This window comes from Ylistrum balloti, unplaced genomic scaffold (genome assembly GCF_031769215.1).
Source record: "Ylistrum balloti isolate Yb309-2 unplaced genomic scaffold, AGI_CSIRO_Ybal_v1 Utg369886, whole genome shotgun sequence".
NCBI lineage: Eukaryota > Metazoa > Mollusca > Bivalvia > Pectinida > Pectinidae > Ylistrum > Ylistrum balloti.
Genome location: NW_026782021.1, coordinates 704,990 through 728,453, shown reverse-complemented (window position 1 = coordinate 728,453; position 23,464 = coordinate 704,990). Strand labels below are relative to the sequence as shown.

The 23,464-nt window shown below is 34.7% G+C and overlaps 1 protein-coding gene across 1 annotated transcript in view; it reads left to right on the top strand.

The window, feature by feature from the left end:
- The first annotated feature begins 299 nt into the window (after positions 1–299).
- The window catches only part of LOC132546354 (kinetochore-associated protein 1-like), a 42,071-nt gene continuing 18,906 nt past the window's right edge, over positions 300–23,464 (top strand). Inside the window, exons 1-36 of the mRNA XM_060210068.1 lie at positions 300–425; positions 808–928; positions 1,717–1,832; positions 1,967–2,033; positions 2,367–2,447; positions 3,121–3,239; positions 3,452–3,539; positions 4,209–4,273; positions 4,518–4,627; positions 5,027–5,171; positions 5,740–5,777; positions 6,371–6,433; positions 6,729–6,804; positions 7,355–7,480; positions 7,883–7,972; positions 8,196–8,264; positions 8,714–8,775; positions 9,082–9,190; positions 9,383–9,526; positions 10,154–10,210; positions 10,454–10,570; positions 10,726–10,845; positions 11,717–11,860; positions 12,123–12,221; positions 12,428–12,531; positions 13,209–13,311; positions 15,683–15,820; positions 16,122–16,241; positions 18,354–18,429; positions 18,695–18,759; positions 18,867–18,974; positions 19,391–19,428; positions 20,362–20,463; positions 22,071–22,249; positions 22,801–22,898; positions 23,268–23,421. Coding sequence (XP_060066051.1) covers positions 300–425; positions 808–928; positions 1,717–1,832; positions 1,967–2,033; positions 2,367–2,447; positions 3,121–3,239; positions 3,452–3,539; positions 4,209–4,273; positions 4,518–4,627; positions 5,027–5,171; positions 5,740–5,777; positions 6,371–6,433; positions 6,729–6,804; positions 7,355–7,480; positions 7,883–7,972; positions 8,196–8,264; positions 8,714–8,775; positions 9,082–9,190; positions 9,383–9,526; positions 10,154–10,210; positions 10,454–10,570; positions 10,726–10,845; positions 11,717–11,860; positions 12,123–12,221; positions 12,428–12,531; positions 13,209–13,311; positions 15,683–15,820; positions 16,122–16,241; positions 18,354–18,429; positions 18,695–18,759; positions 18,867–18,974; positions 19,391–19,428; positions 20,362–20,463; positions 22,071–22,249; positions 22,801–22,898; positions 23,268–23,421 — 3,637 coding nt within the window. The remainder of the gene's footprint in view (positions 426–807; positions 929–1,716; positions 1,833–1,966; positions 2,034–2,366; positions 2,448–3,120; positions 3,240–3,451; positions 3,540–4,208; positions 4,274–4,517; positions 4,628–5,026; positions 5,172–5,739; positions 5,778–6,370; positions 6,434–6,728; positions 6,805–7,354; positions 7,481–7,882; positions 7,973–8,195; positions 8,265–8,713; positions 8,776–9,081; positions 9,191–9,382; positions 9,527–10,153; positions 10,211–10,453; positions 10,571–10,725; positions 10,846–11,716; positions 11,861–12,122; positions 12,222–12,427; positions 12,532–13,208; positions 13,312–15,682; positions 15,821–16,121; positions 16,242–18,353; positions 18,430–18,694; positions 18,760–18,866; positions 18,975–19,390; positions 19,429–20,361; positions 20,464–22,070; positions 22,250–22,800; positions 22,899–23,267; positions 23,422–23,464) is intronic.

Sequence of the window (23,464 nt, the reverse complement as noted above, 5' to 3'; positions counted from 1 at the left end):
TATTGGGTGGAGTTTTGAGCCTGTAACGGTCTTGAATTTGAAGTTATTTTATATTTACTCCATATCATGCAAATTTACAATTTCCTCCAGCAAATTTCCTTCCAAGTTCACCAATTTTCTTTCCTAAATGAGGAAAAAAAGGCCCTACCCCAGACCAGTGAAAAAAACTTATTATCTGTACCAGTATATTACTTCAGTCATTTAAGAGTACCAGTCAAGTATATGATGCAGTTTTCATCAGATTGATACAGGAAATGTTTTGAATTCATATGCCAGGGTCAGAGAGGATTATCATCAAAATGGATTGGGATATTGTGAATGCAAACTTTGAAGGAGATGAAACAGTTAACTTTGGGCCAAGGAAGGAATCAGGAATTGCCCTTTATCAAATAGACACAATAGCAACCGTTTCCCCGAGAAACGAGGTTTGTAATTTGTAAATGCATTTTCTTTTTCATAGTTTTGTACATGGGTATCTGTTTACTTTCATATGGTAGTATTTCATACTGGCATTTGTTTCAGTTGTGACCATGTTTATCAAATAATGTATGATACAGATTTATAGTTAGAATGGAAAATAATGCAAAAGGATAAGCATGTTTTACACATCTAACGCTTAGAATTAAACAAAAGAAGATAAATATCTTAAAAGGAGTTATTTATCTATATCTGCACATGAATTCTCGTTCTAATTATGCTTATATTAGACATGTATGCACAAGAAATTAAAGTTTGACTTCAATAACTCTCAGGTATGTATGTCTACATCATATTTTGAAATAATTTTCATTCTGATGTGATTTTCAGGCTGTTGTTCAGAGCTCCCCACGCATTGTGACATCAATACTTGGAGAACTGTCATGCATTGCTGTGGAAAGACATGCATCCCTATTCAAAGATTGTCAATTTTCTGGCACTCTGGAATTAGGTGATTTAGTAGTACAAAGCTGTCTCTAGCGTATCCTTAGTGTGTTTGAAGCAAGAAAACGGAAACAATACTTGTAAACAAGAAGTCTTTGATAATAGACTATTTGCATGGCATTGCTAATATAAGGAAATACTTGCATTGTTCCACCATTCATAATGTTTCTTTATGACAGGTTTGAGATATAAGTAGTATGTTAATGAATTTAGATTTCTTGCCATCATTTGGTAGTGTAAAGGATTTCATATCATTGAAAGTTTGTCGAGGAGCAATTGTTTTAAAAATTGATAAACAAAGTGAAGGTGATAAGTACTACAGGATGTGGCCCTTTTATAACCTTATTAACTTCATAATTTTGCCACCAGGTAACATTTTCTTACCAGATTACTAGAATGTTTTGGGATGACATTACATGTATTTTTAACAATTGTGATGATATGGTTGAATTAAACAGCAGATAAGATGGATGTGATCAGATTATTTTGATGCTATCAAGGTAAATCTTCCTTACTCTACAGAGTGACAAGTGAGAGTAACACCATAGAATTTTGACCAGCTTATCTCCCTTTGTCTATGGTCTGTCATCCATCTTTAAACAGTTGTTGTAGGAACTGTTTCCCAGAAAGGATCATGTTTCAGATTTATAATCAATTTCATCACAGAACAGATACATTCATTACAAATATTTGTGAACTGGCAATGATATGAGATTTTACTTGTTAGTCTGTACATGATGTGACTTGATGGAGAGATAGGCTCAACGTAATGTGACACATAGCTTGTTATTGTAGAGGCCCCAGTGGAGGAGATGGAATGGAGTCCAGATGGTTGTTTACTGGTTGTCGGAGATATCCAAGGAAAAATCTATGTGATTAATTCTGATACGATGGAGACTGTCTATTCTACTGTAAGTTATTCCAAACTTCATCTTAAAAATCTAAAAAGCTCAATTAATAAGCTAACTGGAAGTAACCGTTTTCTTGAACCACTTTTCCTGAACTCTCCTATATTGAAATTAATGGTTCAGTATGTATATTGTAGAGGGTGTGTCAACCAGGGCTTGGAGGAAATGCCTTCAGCAGAATCGCTTTCTATAGCAGAACTGACGGTATGTCAATAACATTCAATAAAGCATTTTTTGTCCAACAAGCCGTTACGGATTTATCAATACATGTATTGATTTTTAATGTATCTGATCTTCTGATTTCTGATCCAGTACATAGTGTAACTGTATCATAAGTTTACCAATACTGAAAAAGTATGAAATAAGTACCGTATTACAACTCAAACTGTGGATACTCTAATTCTAAATTCTTCCTGGAGATCACTTGTTAGTAGATGAGTGTTTCTTTACATCCAACTCCAAACCACCTTCACTTGTCCTAGATGAAGTGAGATATCATCACATCCTTCAAGAATTGTTTTTTTGGTTTTTTTTCAGTTGAGTATGACCTGTTGATCCTGAGTAGTAACGGACAATTAATGGTTCTGTCAGAATTGACACCAGACATTTTCTTATCTGGTAACTATCAAAAAGATACTAAGAATTGGTCGTTTTAGTAAAACATGGATTTTACAGGCAGCTCAAGAAACGTTCTGCAAGGTGGATTCCGAAAAGTCACAATTTAATTTTAAAGTACTTGTGTAATAAACCACTTATATTAGTGGTCCTTTTTTTTTAACAAACCTGAGTCCTTTCAGGGGATAAATGATATACTGGAATAGCTCTCTTTTAACAATGGTATAAATATTGTTTGCAGTAAAGAATTTTGGCAGCAATTTCTGAAACTTCCATGTTTTGTTTTCAATTGATATAATTTATCTCCAGGCATTCTCGTGACAAATTGATGAAGTAACTGTCTCTCCATATCAGTCTATTGATTAACAGACTGTTGCTATAAATCAGTAATTAGTTATGTTTGCATGCCAGTCAATAAATATTTTAGGTCTTTTTATTCTCTTGTTTTCCCAGGTTGAAGTATTGTAAATTTCACTTTTTAAAAAGTATTCTATGCTTGGGTACAGGTGCTAACATTTAGCATGAATATATCGTTAGAATCCCATAGAAAATGATATTGTTACTAAATCTATATATATCATTGATTTTGTAATTATACTTGTGTACAAGTTATCTGAGGAATGCTGCTACAGAATTTGTTTGTTAACATTTTAGTGTTTTTTATTAAATTGTACAGAAGACAAAAGCAAAACAGCTTCATCAGTTAAAGACATGATGACAATTGTCCAGACTGGAGACTTACACACAGAGGGTGTGACAGATGTGGTCACCATCGGGGACACCATCATCACTATGGTATGTTGATGGTACAGACCTGGTTATTTTACACTCCTGGGCTTTTCTATCTGTACAGGGCTTAATTCACATCTTTTGTAGTACAGTACTACAATCACTCTGGATGCACTTTTTCCATGCTTGTTTCCATAAAGAACAAATTTCAAAAAGATTTTTCAACTATGATTTATCACCTTTTGACACGTGTATATTTAAAACTCTTTTCCATATAGGGTTGTGGGAACCGCATTTTGGCTGTCTGGGAGTTTGAGAATGGCTGCCTTGAGCTGACTGACGAAGTCTGCAGTAACATGTTGAATGGTAAGGTAAACCGGATACTAAAGATATATTGAATCAAAGTTGTTCTTTCTAATGTTGTGCTTCTCTTTAATTCCTGGTTACTATCCATAGATAATATTAATCACAATCTTAAGTTTGTAAATAGATTTTTTTTGATGGGGTTCAGATTTTGAATTGTAAACAATGTTTTTAGAACATTTTAGTTTGCCATATGACTGGATTTTGACACCAAAAAAAACACAGAAACAACCATACTCCTTGTCTCATGCGTTCTAAGATTTGTCATCCGTGGGCCAGATTTTTTCCCCAATGAGTCTCTAGAATGACAAAGAAATTTGTTACATTTTCTTTAATTGGTATATTGAAATTCAATGAAATGAAGTGAAAATATGTTTTTACCAGGCATTTTGGATGGATGGAAGTCTTGCTAACTGAATCCCTAGTCTGTCAGATGGACAGTTGTCAATCAATCGGTCTTAAGTTTTTAGACTGGATGTTTCAGCTGTCACAATCAATGGATGATCTTCTTGAATGTATTCTGTGGTTCATATAAGTAAATATTTACAACATATCTCAAATTTGAAAATCAGTATTTATGGTAAGAATTTTGAATGTTTGTACTTTCTGAAAATTTCAAAAGGGAAAACTTCCAAAATGACTGAAATGTTGTACTTTTTCATGCTTCATCAGGTTCTGGAATTTTACAAGGAAAAGTAACAACTGATGGAGTCCATCTCTTTCTATTGGATGATAATGTAAGTTTATTTGTTGATCTTTAACTTATATCATTATTAAAGCAGCCATTTTTGTATATTTTTACTGACATTATTATCCTGTTTTCAATGACTGTTGGTGTGCTTTGTATTTCAAATGAACATTTAGATTTTTTATAAACTATATCTGCAGTGTTTTGTAATGGAATTAACATTAGATCTGTATTATTTAAGGAGAGTCTAACTAGTTTATATTTTCAATGACAATTTTTACCTATAATTACAGCATACTCTGAGTTTATGGAATCTGCCGACCTTGACACTTTTGAAACAGTGGCAAGATCTTGATGTGGAACAGTTTCAGCTGCTGGAGACTAAAGATGTGAAAGACCAGAGGTCAGATAGCTCTTTATGTATTCAGCTGGCTTGAAATGACAATATCCATTGGTTATACGTCTGGTGGATTATTCTATAGTATTACTTACGTCAAGCTTAAAATATCGTTATAAGTAGTATATGAAAAATAACAAATGAAATCTTCAAAAGAAAAGCAGAAAGTTGGATTGAATTTTGCTTTTCTAACATTGAAATTTTTTTAAACATTTGAAATTTTAACAAGCAAATCTCAGAAAACACTTGCCATACTGATGTCAGACAGGTTCTGTCTTGATATTGATTTTTACTGTGTACTAGTATGATAAGCACACATGTAAGTTTGAAGATTAGTGTGTACATGTATACATTGTGCAGCTTTGAAAGTATGAAGCCAGATGTGTTTTTGTATTATTTTTACAGTTTTGAAGGCATGAAGCTGGTGATTCTCACCATGACTAAGGACTGGAAAAGTACTTTGATTATCCAAAACCTGCCTGACTGTCAGAACATCTACACACTACAACTCAATGCCCCGTCTGTCATCTCCAAGTGTGTCACAATCCAGGTAACATCAGCATCCTAAAACTCAATGTCCAATCTGTCATCTCCCAATTGTCTCACCTCCAGGTAACATCTGCACCTTACACCTCTGAAGCCAATGGTTTACAGCTAGACCATCATAACTCATTTTATTCATAATTTCTCTTCATTGGCAAAGTAAACACACGACCACACCATGATGTTAGGGTCAGATTCTGATTTAAATTTTAAAATTTAATATTTCATATAAAATATAAACTGCTGTTCTATTAACAACCAAATCAATGTTAAGATACTGTGCTTTGCGCTATATTAGCAGTTATATTTAGTATATAATAGTATGATCATAGTTACAGTGTACTACTCGTGAAAGATAGATATATATTGTACACATAAAATATAGGTTTCTTGGATGAAAATGCAATTTTTGTAAGTCAATGACTTTTGAAGTTAAAAGGTGTTCTAGTAATGATGTTAGGGGATAATTATCTTTAACTCAATAACCAGCAAAGTGGCTTCTAGTAATCCTGAACATCCCTAAATGATAGATCAGAATATCTATGTCTGTCCTTACACCAGCTCCTTTGTTGTAGGAAACATTGTATGTGGCAGAATGCTGTGGTGAGCCAAGGTAAATACTTTTATAACTGTCGGATAGATTTATCACAAGGATGATATACCTGGTATTTATTCCTTGGATGAAAGATTTATCACCAAGATTATGTGTTTATGCCAAGGAAAATAGATTTATTCTTTATCACATAATCACATGTTCATTAATATCAGTATGATTATAGATTTATTGATATTTTTCCAGAGGAATATGTAGAAGTTAAATGACATCACTGAGTAAATTTATTCCGTATAAAATAATTGTTAAGGTCTGAATGTCTTTATAATTAAAGGTTTATTTCATTCTTTATGTGTAAGTAAGTCATTAAATTTCAGTCTTCATCTCATGCCAAAGGTTTATACAGCAGCTTAATTTACTATCAAATCCTGGTTATTTTGGTGTTTTCATCAGAAATGCCTTCTGATCAATGTTCTGCTAATTTGAGGGAAATGTTGGTATTAACAATGAAATTCCTTCACAAACATTTTCACAAAAAGTTGGTTTGAAGCCAAATTAACAAATTTAAACACATTGCATACTTTTATAAAGAGTTGTCATGAGGTTATCTCTTTTGGAACTGTCCTAAATTAAGCCTCTGATTTCTGTTGTAGTTCTCCAGAATCTGTGACAACTGTGCGGTTTCGCTGTTTGACAGAAACCAACCCTCAGACAAGGTAACTTTTTTACTTCCTATCAGTTGCTTCAGCAATCTGATCTGTCACCTGAATACCATTCAAATCTATACAGTGATTATTTTGTTTGTTTGTTAGTTTTTTTAATAGAAACCTTTTAGTAGAAACCAATACATCATAACCTGATTTCCTGAACTCTTCACACCCAGTAACTGCTAAAAACTTGACAGATTTATTAATAAAAATCTACTCTAAATGCTGACAGACTTATCTACAAGAATCTATTCTCTGTACATAATAGTAGACAGACTTAATCTAATCCTGCTCTCTACCACAGATTGTATCGTATTTTGCACAAGAATCAGTTTGAAGAAGCAGAGCAGTTTGCCAAGATCTTTGGACTCAACACTGAGGTAGTTTATACCACATCATTTTCCATTGAATGTGTAAATTATAGCAGATTAAATTTTAATCAGATTATGGAATAGATTGATAATGAATTATGTTTCAAATTGGATAATTTTTTAAACATTGTCTTGTTTTGGGCAATTTTACAAATACTTTATACCCAATAATTTAGTATGGTATAGTATATTTCTTTATACTTTATTCTAAAATGTTTAGATGCACCTTGTACTTTTCTATCAATTCTTTATACAGTAAATCAGTTTAATTAAGCCTAAGCAGTTGTGATTTTCAACCAAACAAAAACCTAACTCAAATTTGTGAAAATTGTGAATTTCATGACTACAGGGTCTTGCATTTCATCTAGGGAAGGGGTAAAGTTTACTATTGTTTATATAGGATAAATTTGGTTTAACTTATATGAAATAAGTATACCTGTATTAAAGCTATTCTGGTCTCTGCAGAGTAAATCATAAACAGAGTAAGTGTTTGGTTCATACATTATGTATTCTGTTTACTACCTAATTGATCAGCTTAGGGTGATCACAATTTTAACAGATCGTGCAAAAGAAGAAATTAGAACACTTGTTGGAACAGCTGTCTCCATGGAATTTGATGAAATACGGGGAAGACAAAATTGCAGAAATGATAGAACAGCTTTGGATATGTATGGATCTTATTGATGTAAGTCTGGTGAATCTTCACAGGTCACTTCACTTTCAAAAAGGTATTGGTAAGCTGAGTAAGACTGGACACATCTGATGAGTTAAGGAAGAGGTCAGGTTTAAATGGAGGTTACATTAATTTCAGGCATTTTGTTGTATACCACTTTCAGAAATTTTACATCCTCCATAAAGTGGAAACTTTAATATTCATTTTGATTCAGCATGCATCAGTGAAGCAGCTACAATAGATACTTTTGTGTTTGTAACTTTGAATATAGTAATACATGTATTTAATATACGTACGTAAATTTATAGTATTGCTCATATCAAGTTTTGTAATGAATTCAGCCATCTACAATTCTTTAATTGTGTGAAATCTCTTTCAAAAATTACTTGGAGCATCATATCAATTTGTTTGCAGGATGACTGTCATGTGTGTGAATTAGGAATGAGGTCTACTTTGCCAAAAATGGACTCCACGAGGAAGTTGCTATCTTACTGCAAGAAAAGGGTATTCAATGTTTCCTTGTAGTCTCAGTTTTGCACTAAGTATTGCTTAGTATTGATAAGGTTTTCCCGCCTGTCACCTGTCAGTTTGGCAGGATAGAAGTCCTGAAGATGTAACTGTTATTGAAAAAGCTAACTACATGATGTATCTTGTAACTTTTCGTTAACATTAGAAATGACAACTAAAACTTTGAAATATACTAAAAGTTTTAAGCTAATGTTTTCAGTTGGAGAAATATGCTAAATCTATAACAGACGAAAGTGACAAAAAACTTCAACAGACTCTCATGAGCAAGGTATGTGACTGATTTTTTAGTGTTACATATTCTTGTAAAACTTTAAGCTTGGAAATAAAGCAAAGATTTCATAGGAATTAATTATAAATTAAAGGGATTGAAAGCTTGAACTGTAATAACCATATTTGAAAACTGAGATAGGTTTTTAGATTGCGGTACAATTAGATCAGGTGGAACAGTTGTATTCACATTTCAGGAATGATAGACCTAAATACACAGCTGGTCACCATCTTGACCATGTAAAATTCTATAATTACCCTTTTATTCCTATGTGAAGCACCTTTGCTTAATTAATACATTCCATGTTTTTGCTTCTGTTATTACTATTGTAATAAGTTTACTTCTGAAACCATGCATTCATGTAAAGATCAGATTCCTTTTGAAAACTTTTACATATGAAAGCCACTTTGCCATCTAAAATACCTATATCTACATTTGTGCTGTTTCAGTTGCTAGACATCCAGAACAGATTAGTTACCTTTGGTATAGCCTTTGGAGAAGGAAAATACAGGTATGTTTTGACATTTCCACTCCTAGTCCATCAAACCACCCACATTTAGTCTGGGATAGTCATTAGGACTAAATGTTATGTAAGTTAAAGATGTTATCCCCTAATGCTGAATGGAGTTAGATCTTAAAAATTATTTTTCTTTTGTATGGATGAAAGGATTCTTATAAAATTTACCTTGGTTGTACAACAGCATTAATGATGGCCTGAGAGTGGCACAACCAGAAGTGAATTGTATCATACATTGGAATTTCTGGATATATGGTTACAATGTTCTATCTATGTTGTGATACCTTTTGTGTTTAACAGTGGAGAAAAGTGGGAGGTTTTCCTCAAGGCAGACTTGCTGCAGCAGGCCACAATGTTGTTTGACCAGAGAAATTTATTGACTGGACTGGTTATATGGATTAGACATGAGGTATTTATTGCCATGTGGAATAATATCAGATGAGTTTGAAGAGGAGAAATCACACATTTTTAAGGAAAAAGAAAATAGATCATTTTAATTGATTAAACATAATATATCATGCATCCTGTGGCTGTCTATTAATTCATAAGAATATTCAGTTATGATCATAAATATGATATTAGTTGCCTTCCTATCAAACAGGCAGAATGGCAAACTAATCTGACTGCACCACTGATCAGCAAGGTGTTGTCATGGTTACCGGAACAAGTTACGGCTAAGGAGGTGCTGGGTCTGATGAGAGATACACTTATCCCTTCGATATCCAGATTACATCCAGACTCACTGGTAAGTTGTCCAGACCAATTCCTGACTCACAGGTAAGTTGTCCAGACCAATTCCTGACTCACAGGTAAGTTGTCCAGACCAATTCCTGGCTCACAGGTAAGTTGTCCAGACCAATTCCTGACTCACAGGTAAGTTGTCCAGACCAATTCCTGACTCACAGGTAAGTTGTCCAGGCTCACCCAGATTCCTGGCTCACAGGTATGTTGTCCAGACCAATTCCTGCTCACAGGTAAGTTGTCCAGACCAATTCCTGACTCACAGGTAAGTTGTTGAGACCAATTCCTGACTCACAGGTATATATGTAACATACCATCATTCCTGGCTACAGGTAAATTTATTGACCAATCCTGGCTCACAGGTGGTTTGCTTTGTATTTTCATAGGCTTCCTGACTCACAGGTAAGTTGTCCAGACCAATTCCTGGCTCACAGGTAAGTTATCCAGACCAATTCCTGACTCACAGGTAAGTTGTCGAGATCCTGACTTAGTGGTTAGTTGTTGAAGTGCGATTTTCCTTTTTGTATCATCAGAAATATATTAACATAAAATCATTACTGGATATTTCAATTGAAATTTATTGACCTCATGAGACTTCTACTTAAACTATGTTTGCTTTGTATTTTCATAGGCTCTCCTTATACATTGGATTATACAGAAGGCAAAGAACATGGAACTACAAGAAAAGGTAATGTGAGGGTAAATGATAAAACTCGTCAAATATGTTGGGTTATGTATCTTTATATTATGTTATAATGGCAGTGATATGTCAAGAATTATATCAGTGATGTATGCAGTATAACAGCAGTGACATGTGTAACATGTGTAGTATTACATTAGTGATGTACAAGTATAGTGTTATAGAAGTAATATGTGTGATATTAAATAAATGTAGTATAACATTGACACTACTCGTTTTCTCTGTTTCCAGACTTCTTGGCCTATGAATGCCATCACTTTCCTCAAATCCATCCATAAATGTTTATGCAGAGTAACAAAAATTAGCCAATCAGACTATTTATGTACCGCCTCTGACACAGCCTACCGGGTAAGTAAGCCAAAAAGTCCTCTTCTATAACAAAGTTTATGATTTAATACACAAATATTTTAGGAGTGATGATTGATTTGCTGATAGCAGTTTAGCTAAGAAGTGAAATTTAACATGTAATAAAGCATTGATTTCGTCTTTTTTTTTTATCACAGACCAGCCTTGATCCAGCAGTCATCACTGAACCTATACATGTTCTTATTACTAACTTGAAGCACTTGCATGACCTCCATACTAAGTACAGATGTAAACTCACCTATGGACAGTTTATACAGGTATGTCAGGTGTAAACTTACCTAAAGACAGTAAATACAAGTGTGTAGAATGTAAACTCACCAATGGATAGTTTATACAACTATGTCAAGTGTAAACTTACCGGAAGACAGTAAATACAAGTATGTTGAATGTAAATTCACCTATGGACAGTTTATACAGGTATATCAGGTGTAAACTCACCAATGGACAGTTTATACAACTATGTCAAGTGTAAACTTACCTAAAGACAGTAAATACAAGTGTGTTGAATGTAAACTCACCTGTTGACAGTTTATACAGGAATGTTGGGTGTAAACTCACCTGTTGACAGTTTATACAGGAATGTCAGGTGTAAACTCACCTGTTGACAGTTTATACAGGTATGTCAGGTGTAAACTCACCTGTTGACAGTTTATACAGGTATGTCAGGTGTAAACTCACCTGTTGACAGTTTATACTCACCTGTTGATAGTTTATACAGGAATATTGGGTGTAAACCTACTTATAGACACTACAGGGATTATTTTAGGATAACCAGGGTACATTTGTGAACATTAGTGGGATCCCAGTAAACCATTCCCATACCTAATAATGGGACTGGGATCCCAGTTAATTGTTCCCCTGCAGAATATTGGAATGGGAATTGTAATAAATCATTCCTTTACAGAATAATGGAATTGGAATGTCAGTGAAATATTCCCTTACAAATCAATGGTACTGGGATCCCAAAGAAATTATTCCTCTACAGCATAACATTTTATTATCACCGACATTGTTGTCCTTTCCTGACACTAGTTGCCATATGTTTTCTGATACAATTTCACTCTCTTTGTGACCTCGCTCAAATTTTTTGAGTTACCTCACTGTAAGATTTTGACATAAACCATTCAGGAGACAACAGAGAGTGTTACATTTCGGATGCTGGATGAGGTGGTAGCAGTGGAGTTGATGGACCAGACTTTGGATACGTATATTCGTCCCTACATGAGAGAACATGGGCTGAAGGAGGACAACATATTCTCCCAGTATATTAAGGTACCTCCAAGTATTCCCCAATAATCTCCTGGTATGTCAAGGTTGATTCAGGCTCAGTTGCATAGATACAATAAGAAGAAGATAATATTTTATAACACACTGACTTCTTAAATTTCCTTTGAGTTTGACTGTAAGGGACAAAAAAGTTTTATTGAGTAGCATGGCCTGAAATGCATTGGCATTTTAAAACCATTGTCTAGATTTGTTTATCCTAACATACTTCAGTTCAGCTTCAACTTTACAGATGTTGATATGTTGTTAGGATTTGCTGGAGAGGGTAGGAGCAGTAACAACATACCGTAAGGAGACACCATGGGAGGCGAAAGTTATTGCTGTCACCAACCGGATATCGGGACCAGAGGTATACTTCTTGTGTGTTAATCTGATCTGTCAGGTTTTTTCACATACATAAGGAAAAGTATATAGTAATCACTTTGTGCATGTATGTTTGCATATGAGAATTCTCTGTTTTATAGAAATATTGCAGAATTTACTGTAATACAGATGACAGGTACTGACTTTTCTTTGGCTTATCTCTGGTTTAAACATTAAGGCTATTTTTTGTAGGAGAAGTGTGATGCTATCACAGAGGCAATGAAGTGGGCACCCATCCCTTGGAGTAAAGAGATTGACCAACTTGTCAAAGCTGGTCTGGAGCTTAATCATCCAAAGTAGGTTTTGTCATATACCCTCAAAATCCATTAATTATGTATGATTTGCCAAAGACCATGGTCACTGTAACTAGAAATGAGATTTGAGGGTAACGACATGTCTTATGCCTTTAGTACAAATTACTTCTCAAAACTCAAATCAATATGTGGGTTACTGTCATGTTATAGATCAAGCTTGTTTCTCAGATCATGTTTCGTAGGAATGTGCTACGACTAGTTGTTTATTTTATTATAAAAGTAAGGGGAAAATGCCTGTTTGTAAACCCTAAAAGAATGTGTGAAACCCAGAATGAGTTGGAAATTAAATAGAATAAGCTATTAATTCAAAATTTAAAGATTGCAAGAGTACACTAAATATTGAAGCATCTACTTCTCTTAAGTTAAATGAATTTTTCCATTCTTACTGTGATATTAGAGCCAAATGATGAGATATGGTATTGGATGATCAGAGTTAACAGGTTTGCTTGGATTATTGTCCAATGAACAACCTGAATCATTTGGAGGCGGAGTCTAGTTGTAGTTGTTGGTTGCTATGCTACCTCTCTAAACAGTATACAGATGGCCAGAATTTACGCATTGGATATGGTATTTGATCATTAGAATTTAAACACCTGATACAGCATGATATTTGACCCTGAAATGAATTACTATGTTGGCAATTAATTTACTTGACACAGGGTAGTTCAACTCCAAAAACAATGTCATATTGTTGAAGTGAAGAAATTGATGCTTAAGTATAGACTGAAGAATATGGCTGTACCTGACCGCAGCAATGCTGATGTAAGTTATTTCCAGTTAAGGGGATAGGTAACATTGACTCATTCAGATATATTTTATTGATCAAAGGGATCAAGTACAAGTTCTTACAACTTCCTAGAACCTTGCCTAACATAACAATACACATTTACTACTGATAACACAACTTACGAGGCCCTCTCCTAACATTACAATACACAATAACTACAGATAACACAACTTCCTAGACCGTCCTAACTTACAATACACAATTACTTCAGATAACACAACTTACTAGGCCCTCTCCCAACATTACAATACACAATAACTACAGATAACACAACTTACTAGGCCCTCTCCTAACATTACAATACACAACAACTACAGATAACACAACTTACTAGGCCCTCTCCTAACATTACAATACACAATAACTACAGATAACACAACTTACTAGGCCCTCTCCTAACATTACAATACACAATAACTACAGATAACACAACTCACTAGACCCTCTCACAACATTACAATACACAATAACTTCAGATAACACAACTTACAATACACAATTACTAGGCCCTCTCCTAACATTACAATACACAATCTCACAACATTACACAACTTACTTCTCCCAACATTACAATACACAATAACTACAGATAACACAACTTACTAGTCCCTCTCACAACATTACTTTACACAATTACTACAGATAACACAACTTACTAGGCTCTCTCCTAACATTACAATACACAACAACTACAGATAACACAACTTACTAGGCCCTCTCCTAACATTACAATACACAAAAACTACAGACTTTACAATACACAATAGGCCCTCTCAATACACAATAACATTACAAACACACACAATAACTACAGAAAACTACAGATAACACAACTTACTAGGCCCTCTCCCAACATTACAATACACAATAACTACAGATAACACAACTCACTAGGCCCTCTCCTAACATTACAATACACAATAACTACAGATAACACAACTCACTAGACCCTCTCACAACATTACAATACACAATTACTACAGATAACACAACTTACTTGGCCCTCTCCTTACACAGCAATTCACAATAACTACAGATAACACAACTTACTAGGCCCTCTCCTAACATTACAATACACAATAACTACAGATAACACAACTAACTAGGCCTTCTCCTAACATTACAATACACAATAACTATAGATTACACAACTTACTAGGCTTTCTCCCAACATTACAATACACAATAACTACAGATAACACAACTACAGATAACACAACTCACTAGGCCTTCTCCTAACACAGCAATTCACAATAACTGCAGATAACACAACTAACTAGGCCCTTTCCCAACAAACATGTTTGACTTTATTGCCACCTATTCTTATCATGTTCAAGTTGATCATAATGTCCAACAGAACCTGTAAGTTGAGAGTTATGGTTCACAGCTTGTGATTAATGGGGACTTCATCAGTCAAGTGTATTGTTGAATATGACCAATGCTAAGATATGAACAGAATGTAGAATACGGAATTAAAATAGAGGTTGACGGTTTTCAAAATAAAAGTTCACAATTACTATACAACACATAATAGCATGTTTTCTGATTAGAAAGTTTAATATTGGTTTGCTTGTAATTTGTGTCCAACATTCCAACAGTATGAGAAAGTAAATAAAAAAAGTTGCAGTGACAACTAAGACTGGTAGTGACTTGATTCTGGTATTCAGACAACAGTTTTACAAAATCAGATCTAAAAATCCACATGTTATTCATTGATTTTCAAATGTCAGATTTTTAAATGCTGGAATCTGTCCTAATGTCACAACATATATTGGGATTATTTAACACAAGCTTGTCCTAATGTCACAACATATATTGGGATTATTTAACACAAGCTTGTCCTAATTTAACAACACATTGGGAATGTTTAACACAAGCTTGTCCTAATGTCACAACATATATTGGGATAATTTAACACAAGCTTGTCCTAATGTCACAACATATATTGGGATTATTTAACACAAGCTTGTCCTAATGTCACAACATATATTGGGATTATTTAACACAAGCTTGTCCTAATTTAACAACACATTGGGAATGTTTAACACAAGCTTGTCCTAATGTCACAACATATATTGGGATTATTTAACACAAGCTTGTCCTAATTTAACAACACATTGGGAATGTTTAACACAAGCTTGTCCTAATGTCACAACATATATTGGGATTATTTAGCACAAGCTTGTCCTAATTTAACAACACATTGGGAATGTTTCACAGAAGCTTGTCCTAAATTAACAGCACATTGGGATTGTTTAACAGAAGCTTGTCCTAAATTAACAGCACATTGGGATTGTTTAACAGAAGCTTGTCCTAATTTAACAACACATTGGGAATGTTTAACAGAAGCTGCTGTTTTTGATGCTGAGTCACGACAAGGACAGTTGTATGGAAGATTCTCTTAGTGTTATGGAATCATTCAATGTCAATATGGAGAAAGATCTCTACATCTTCAGGCTGCGCATTCTCATCACCAAAGACAAGGTAATCAGATGTACACTCTTGTAATGCTTATCCATTTTAAATCATCATACTGTGACTCACATGTATAACATGTAAATTATTACAAAAAAACATAGCTAGATCTCAAAAGTATAAAATTTTCTTCCAAAAATATTCTTTGAAAAAATGATAAGCTTGTTGTGGTACAGGTGACCACAATTGAGCGGAGGATTGTGCCTGTATGAAACTTACAAGAAAGATGAAATTTGACTATCTGTCCCTTTTTAATGGAGAATAATAATGTGAATTTCCCCAATGGCCATCTTTTCTGCTTGCTGTGTAGGTGGAGGAGGCAGTAAGCTTGCTAAAGTCACTACCTATGGATATGGCCTATACCTGTGGACTTAGGATCATCAATTTGGTTCAGGTGGTCCTCAACGACATACTTATCATTGATCAGCAGGTAATCAACACTCTGTAGACATCAACAACTTACTTATCATTGTTCAGCAGGTAATCAACACGCTCTGTAGACATCAACAACTTACTTATCATTGATCAACAGTAATCAACACGCTCTGTAGACATCAACAACATACTTATCATTGATCAACAGTAATCAACACGCTCTGTAGACATCAACAACATACTTATCATTGTTCAGCAGGTAATCAACACTCTGTAGACATCAACAACATACTTATCATTGATCAGCAGGTAATCAACACTCTGTAGACATCAACAACTTACTTATCATTGATCAACAGTAATCAACACGCTCTGTAGACATCAACAACATACTTATCATTGATCAACAGTAATCAACACGCTCTGTAGACATCAACAACATACTTATCATTGTTCAGCAGGTAATCAACACTCTCTGTAGACATCAACAACATACTTATCATTGATCAGCAGGTAATCAACACTCTGTAGACATCAACAACATACTTATCATTGATCAGCAGGTAATCAACACTCTGTAGACATCAACAACTTACTTATCATTGATCAACAGTAATCAACACGCTCTGTAGACATCAACAACATACTTATCATTGTTCAGCAGGTAATCAACACTCTCTGTAGACATCAACAACATACTTATCATTGATCAGCAGGTAATCAACACTCTGTAGACATCAACAACATACTTATCATTGATCAGCAGGTAATCAACACTCTGTAGACATCAACAACTTACTTATCATTGATCAACAGTAATCAACACGCTCTGTAGACATCAACAACATACTTATCATTGATCAGCAGGTAATCAACACTCTGTAGACCTCAACAACATACTTATCATTGATCAGCTGGTAATCAACACCCTGTAGACATCAACAAAAACCTATCATTGATCAGCAGGTAATTAAAACTTTCTGTAGACATCAACAAAAACTTATCATTGATCAACAGGTATTTATTACGACACCTCTACCTAATCACCATCAATTTCTGTAGACATCAACAACATACTTATCATTGATCAACAATAATCAAAACTCCACCTCTACATAATCACCATCATTTTCTGTAGACATCAACAACATACTTATCATTGATCAACAATAATCAAAACTCCACCTCTAAATAATCACCATCATTTTCTGTAGACATCAACAACATACTTATCATTGATCAAAAGTAATCAACACGCTCTGTAGACATCAACGACATACTTATCAGTGATCAGCAGGTAATCAACACTCTCTGTAGACATCAACAACATACTTATCATTGATCAGCAGGTAATCAACACTCTGTAGACATCAACAACATACTTATCATTGATCAGCAGGTAATCAACACTCTGTAGACATCAACAACTTACTTATCATTGATCAGCAGGTAATCAACACTCTCTGTAGACATCAACAGCATACTTATCATTGATCAGCAGGTAATCAACACTCTGTAGACATCAACAACATACTTATCATTGATCAGCAGGTAATTAACACCCTGTAGACATCAACGACATACTTATCATTGATTAACACTCAATCAACACTCCACCTCTACCTAATTACGATCAATCACTGTAGACATCAACATCCAGGTTACCTTCAACAATTTGTAAATGTTATAAATGTTTCAGGTCTTGTTATAAATAACTTTAAGGGAAATGTAATGTTTTTCTTAGCTTCCTGTTAGTATTATTTTCGTCTATTGTTGAAACAGCATTACACAATCACAGAAAGTATTCATAAATAAAGCCCTGCCAGCATCAGTCACCAAATGAGATATGATAAAAAAGCGATCAACTGTCGTTGTCTAGATAAAATATGTCTTTATGGAAGCTGATAAAAGTTGAACTGGGTTCATCATGAAATATATATAATCATATCATACTACTGTGAAGAAGCAGAAGCTGGCATGTTAGATCTCAAAAGTTCATTTCTACTGAAACATATGAGAGAAGTTGAGGCATTTAAAAAAAAAAAAAAATAATTGAAAAATTTTGAGCAGCTACAAGCAATATCCAAACTTAGTCCAGGTTAGACATATAAAAAAACTTAACTATTTTCCATAGTTATATTTAACAGAAATACTCTTTCATTTTCAGCAAAATGAAAAAATGAAACGGCTCTTTACTGAGGCAGGAATTTACATAGTCAGACATTTACTTACATTAACAAATGGTATGTATGTGTCACAATGATCATTTTATAAAATTGAATTGCATAACTTGATACATCTAAAATCAAATTTCAGCCTAGGTTAGATTAAAGCTAATTACATATTAAAATTCAGTGTGAAAAATCATTTGTTATAAAAGAGAGAGGAGATTGACACTTCCTTTTTTTTCCTTCCCAAACTCCAGTGATTTGTTGGAAAAACAACCTCTTTGTAAATTTTCTTTGTCATTATCAGTTGTCTAAACAATCGCTTTATTTTTATCCAAAGATTATTTAGAAAGCAAGGAACTAAGGTATCTTCTGGCCAACTTGCTGAGTCTGAGGGCTTTACAGGTAAGTCATATATCATGAATGTTGTGAATCTCAGTCAAATCTGCAGGTCAGTAATTTATATAAATCAAGACACTGAACATTAAAATTGTTTACTTGCCTATGTACAGGTTGAGTTTGGGAAACACATGAATCTTGCAGAATTTGAGGATGAGGCTTTCAGAAAATCAACCCTTGTTGTTCATGTAACAGAGTTCTATCTGCAGCGATCACAGGATGTAAGTATACTTTCTCCATTACAGAACTCACTTTGTATAAGCAATGTTGTCACTATAATAGCACTTCCAGTTTTACTAACTATTGAGGCCTTTATGTCTACATTACCTCCCTACCACTCTCAGTCAAACTCACTATTGAGGCCTATATGTCTACATTACCTCCCTACCAGTCTCAGTCAAACTCACTATTGAGGCCTATATGTCTACATCACCTCCCTACCACTCTCAGTCAAACTCACTATTGAGGCCTATATGTCTACATTACCTCCCTACCAGTCTCGGTCAAACTCACTATTGAGGCCTATATGTCTACATCACCTCAGCTCTCAATCTTAATATTTTTGACTATCTTGGAATCTCATAGACTATGATAAGATAGTTTTGATTACTATAATGAACTATTTCTTGTTTTACAGGACACTGGGAACAAAACAAACTTTGTCAAAATATACAGGTAAGATTTTGATAGTTTGATCAAATCTGATAACTTTTCTTAATACATTGGAACTGAACTTTGATTTCATCTGATAACTTTTCTTAATACATTGGAACTGAAATTTGATTTCACCCACAAAATTTTTCTTTTTTTTTCTTCAAGAAATAGAAATAAGGATTGGCATATTGTATGCCAGAAACTGTTTACATAGTGGAATATCCACATTTAGTGGGTAGTAAACCCATAGTAAGCCTGTCTTCATTTTGCCCTTCATTCTTTTAATGCTATACATACTGGAACTTGAGCTGTTTGCTTACTTGATGGTTGTGATGTATTTGTGAAGACGGAAAGTACTGTGATAAGTTATGTAACTTGGTAACTATAGAAAGATACCTTTATGTATGTACCTATGTATAGGATAAGGATATTGTAGATTTTATCATACCTTGGTAACTATAGAAAGATACCTTTATGTATGTACCTATGTATAGGATTAGGATATTATAGATTTTATCATACCTTGGTAACTATAGAAAGATACCTTTATGTATGTACCTATGTATAGGATTAGGATATTATAGATTTTATCACAACTACATGAATATAGCTTTTAGGTGATGGCAGTTTAAGGGTTTTTAAATGTATGATCAGAACTACAGGGGTTTTTTTGGGGGGTTTTTTTTACTGGGACAAACTGGTTCATTGACACTAAAATGTTTCATTGCAGGCATTAATCTTGACAGCCCTGCAAATATTATGTCAAGCATTGAAAGGCATATTTAAGACTTATCTCTATACAAAACGAGATAAATAGGTCTGGCCTTATTTCATAAACGAACAACCCAGGTCCTAAATGAACAACCCATGTTCTGCTGGTCAAACCGATAAATGAAAATGGATCATGATTATAGAATTGTTTGGGTCAGTACTTAACTAGTGTTTTATTTGTAGACTAGCAGACATTCTTCGTATACCCAAGATGCAGCTGCAGGGAGAGTTAGCTATGGAGGCAGCACGGACAGGAGAGGTGCAGGCAGCTCTCAAAATGTGCAGGTATTTATGCATCTAATAAAAGATTTAGTGAAACAATTTCTTAGGATAAGATTTGTTTCATTTGACTCATCTTGAGTAATTTTATATGTGCAATAATTGCTTTATATGATATATGTACATGTCTATACCATAGCTACTGAAACATACAAACATTGCAATGTCAAATAAATAACACAATGCCAATTAAATAAGAACTGTAGGATTTCTTTATTTTAAGTTCACCTGGCCATTTAAACAACTTCTCAATACCTAACAGACCAAATGTCTTGGTATTTTGCTGATGGGTTGCTGAGGGAATATTTGTTAAAACGACTTCTTTTGATAAGTCAAAGACACATGAGCATGGTACTTGGCTGATAGGTTTCTTGGGTGATGCCCAACAATGTTTTCAAAGGGAAATGACCTTGACCCTTACTCAAGGTATTACGAGGGCCATATTTGTTAAAACCTTAAAACAACTTCTGTCTAACCAAAAGGTGCAGAAGCATGGTATTTGGCTGATAGGTTTCTAGGTTGAAGCCTGACAAATTTAGTGAAATTAAATGTCATGGACCCTTATTCAAGGTCACAGAGGATCAGATTTGTTAAAATATTAAAAAGGCTTCTTCTGACTAACCAACTGGATCAGGAGCATGTTTGGCTGATAAGTCTCTTTGACGTGCCTGACAAAATTTCCAAAACAAAAACAAAAAATGACCTTGAACCATATTCAAGGTTGCAGAAGTAAAATTGTCAAAACCTGTAAAAAAATTTCTGCTGGTAAACAAAAACTCCGAGAAGCAGAATATTTGGTGGAAAGATGTTGCTAGGTCAAAGCCTGACAAATTTCAAGAAAAAAAGAAATGACATTAACCTACAATCTAGGTTATAACTGTATCTGTTGGATGTGGGGTATTAGAAGCTGTTTGTTGTGGTAATCTGTTGGGTGTGGGGTATTAGAAGCTGTTTGTTGTGGTAATCTGTTGGATGTGGGGTATTAGAAGCTGTTTGTTGTTGAAATAGGTTAGAATTGATTGTAGTTGCCACCTTTGAAAGCTTGTGGTGTATATGTTGATGTCTTTGTGATAAACACTGATTCTATTTTTGATACCATGTGAGCGATACAGGCCAGTTAGGCCTCTTGTTATTCTTGCTACAAAAGCAGCAAATATAAACATTTGCTAATAAGGGTAGATATGCAGGCTTTTCCATAATTTTGTTAGTAGTAGGCTTTGTAGTGAAAATAGGAGGGTGGACTGCCGTGTACGTGTAGTCGTGTACGGAACATTATTACGGAACTGGATTGGTGTAGGCGGCCCAATGATCAAAGTAGCCGGTCAAATTGGAAAACCCTAGATATGTTTTGTAACGAAAACAAATATCTTTGGATTGCCTTGCAAGTTAAAACATTACTTTGTGCCAAGGTCACTTTTACACTGAATAGAAAATTTATTTGGACTCAATAACTTGACTTCCACATCATAACTCTTGTTTCCCTGGACTGATCAATTTAAAAAATTACAAAAATGGTCCCTGAATAATCATATGAATATAGGAACCGATATTGTTCGGTGATATGTTGTTTTGATGTGATCTTATGTGATGATACATTCCACATTACATTCCAGAGAACTGTTTGAGTCTGACCCGTCTGTTGACACAGCAGACATGTTGTACAGGGTAGCAATGGCCTTTGTACACTTGCAAGCTAACGCAGAGAACAACAACGTCAGCATTAGCCGTCTCCGGGACCTGCCAAGTATCACATACAGACTGGCCTGTCAGGCAGCATCAGTTTGTTCACCAGGTAAGGCTTGACTGTTGGGCTGGGTTGGTACGATCACCAGCCTATCAGGCAGGGTCATTATGATCACAAGCCTGACAGGCTGGTTTTGGTGTGATCACCCAGTAAGACTGGCCTGTCAGACTGGCTTGGTGTGATAACAAATCTGTTAGGCCTGTTAGACTGGCTAAGTGTAATAACAGATATAGCTGGCCTGTCAGACTGGCTTGGTTTAATAACAGATACGGCTGGTTTGTCAGGCCGAATTGATGTGATCACAAGGTAAGGCTGGGTTCGTAGGATTACGAGCATGTCAGGCTTGGTTGTAGTGATATCAGGTAAGGCTGGCCTTTCACCAGGTATGTGTTCACCAGGTATGGTTGGTTTACTAGGAAGGGATGTTAGGGAGATCATGTCACTTCTCATAAAGAATTGTGATTTTGAAAGATGTTTTAGCCTTTCTTTTGTCCCTGCGATAGAAGTTTAAATCAGAAAGTTATCAGTGTTACAATAGTTAATGATATCATCATCTAAAGTGTTGCTCATACATCAGTCAGTTTTCATTGTTTTTACAGACCAACTTGTACAGTGTTTGGAACTTTGTAAGGCAGCAGAGTTGAGTCTGTCTGTAAATAACCAGTGTGAGGCTACAGAGCAAAGCATGAGGTTAGAGGTCAGTAAGTCATTCAACCATCAGTTACTGGCTGAGATAAACAGTCATTAGATCACAGCTTTGATCATTGTTCTTTAACTTAATCATTTTCTATGGAAAGATGTCCAGATAATTAATGCTGTCACATGTGATATGTGTCGCCGTGTTTTCTTTTGATCACTCGTCATGTGATATAAAATGACTATTGCCAGAACATCAGATTGTTATATTCTTACTCCCCAATAACTGCCTCTAAAATATTTTATAGACTCTGTAATTATTAGATACCAAATTATAGGAATAACTTTAAACCGTAAATTTAGAGCTGTTTTGTACTTCACTCCGTACTTACCTGACCTGAAGAACTTAACTGTAGCCTTTGACCTGTAGGAATGGTTTCCTGATGTACAGTCACAAGGTGACCTATTGACTGATGATAAGTTTGACACAACGTTTAAAGAAGATGCCTTGGTGATGAATTCCAGTGTTATCATGCCATTGGTCAGCCAGTACCAGCTGAGTGCCTGTGTCCTGGCTAAACAAGGTAGGTGTTACTGATATTGTAATAACACAACTCTGGGGTCTTT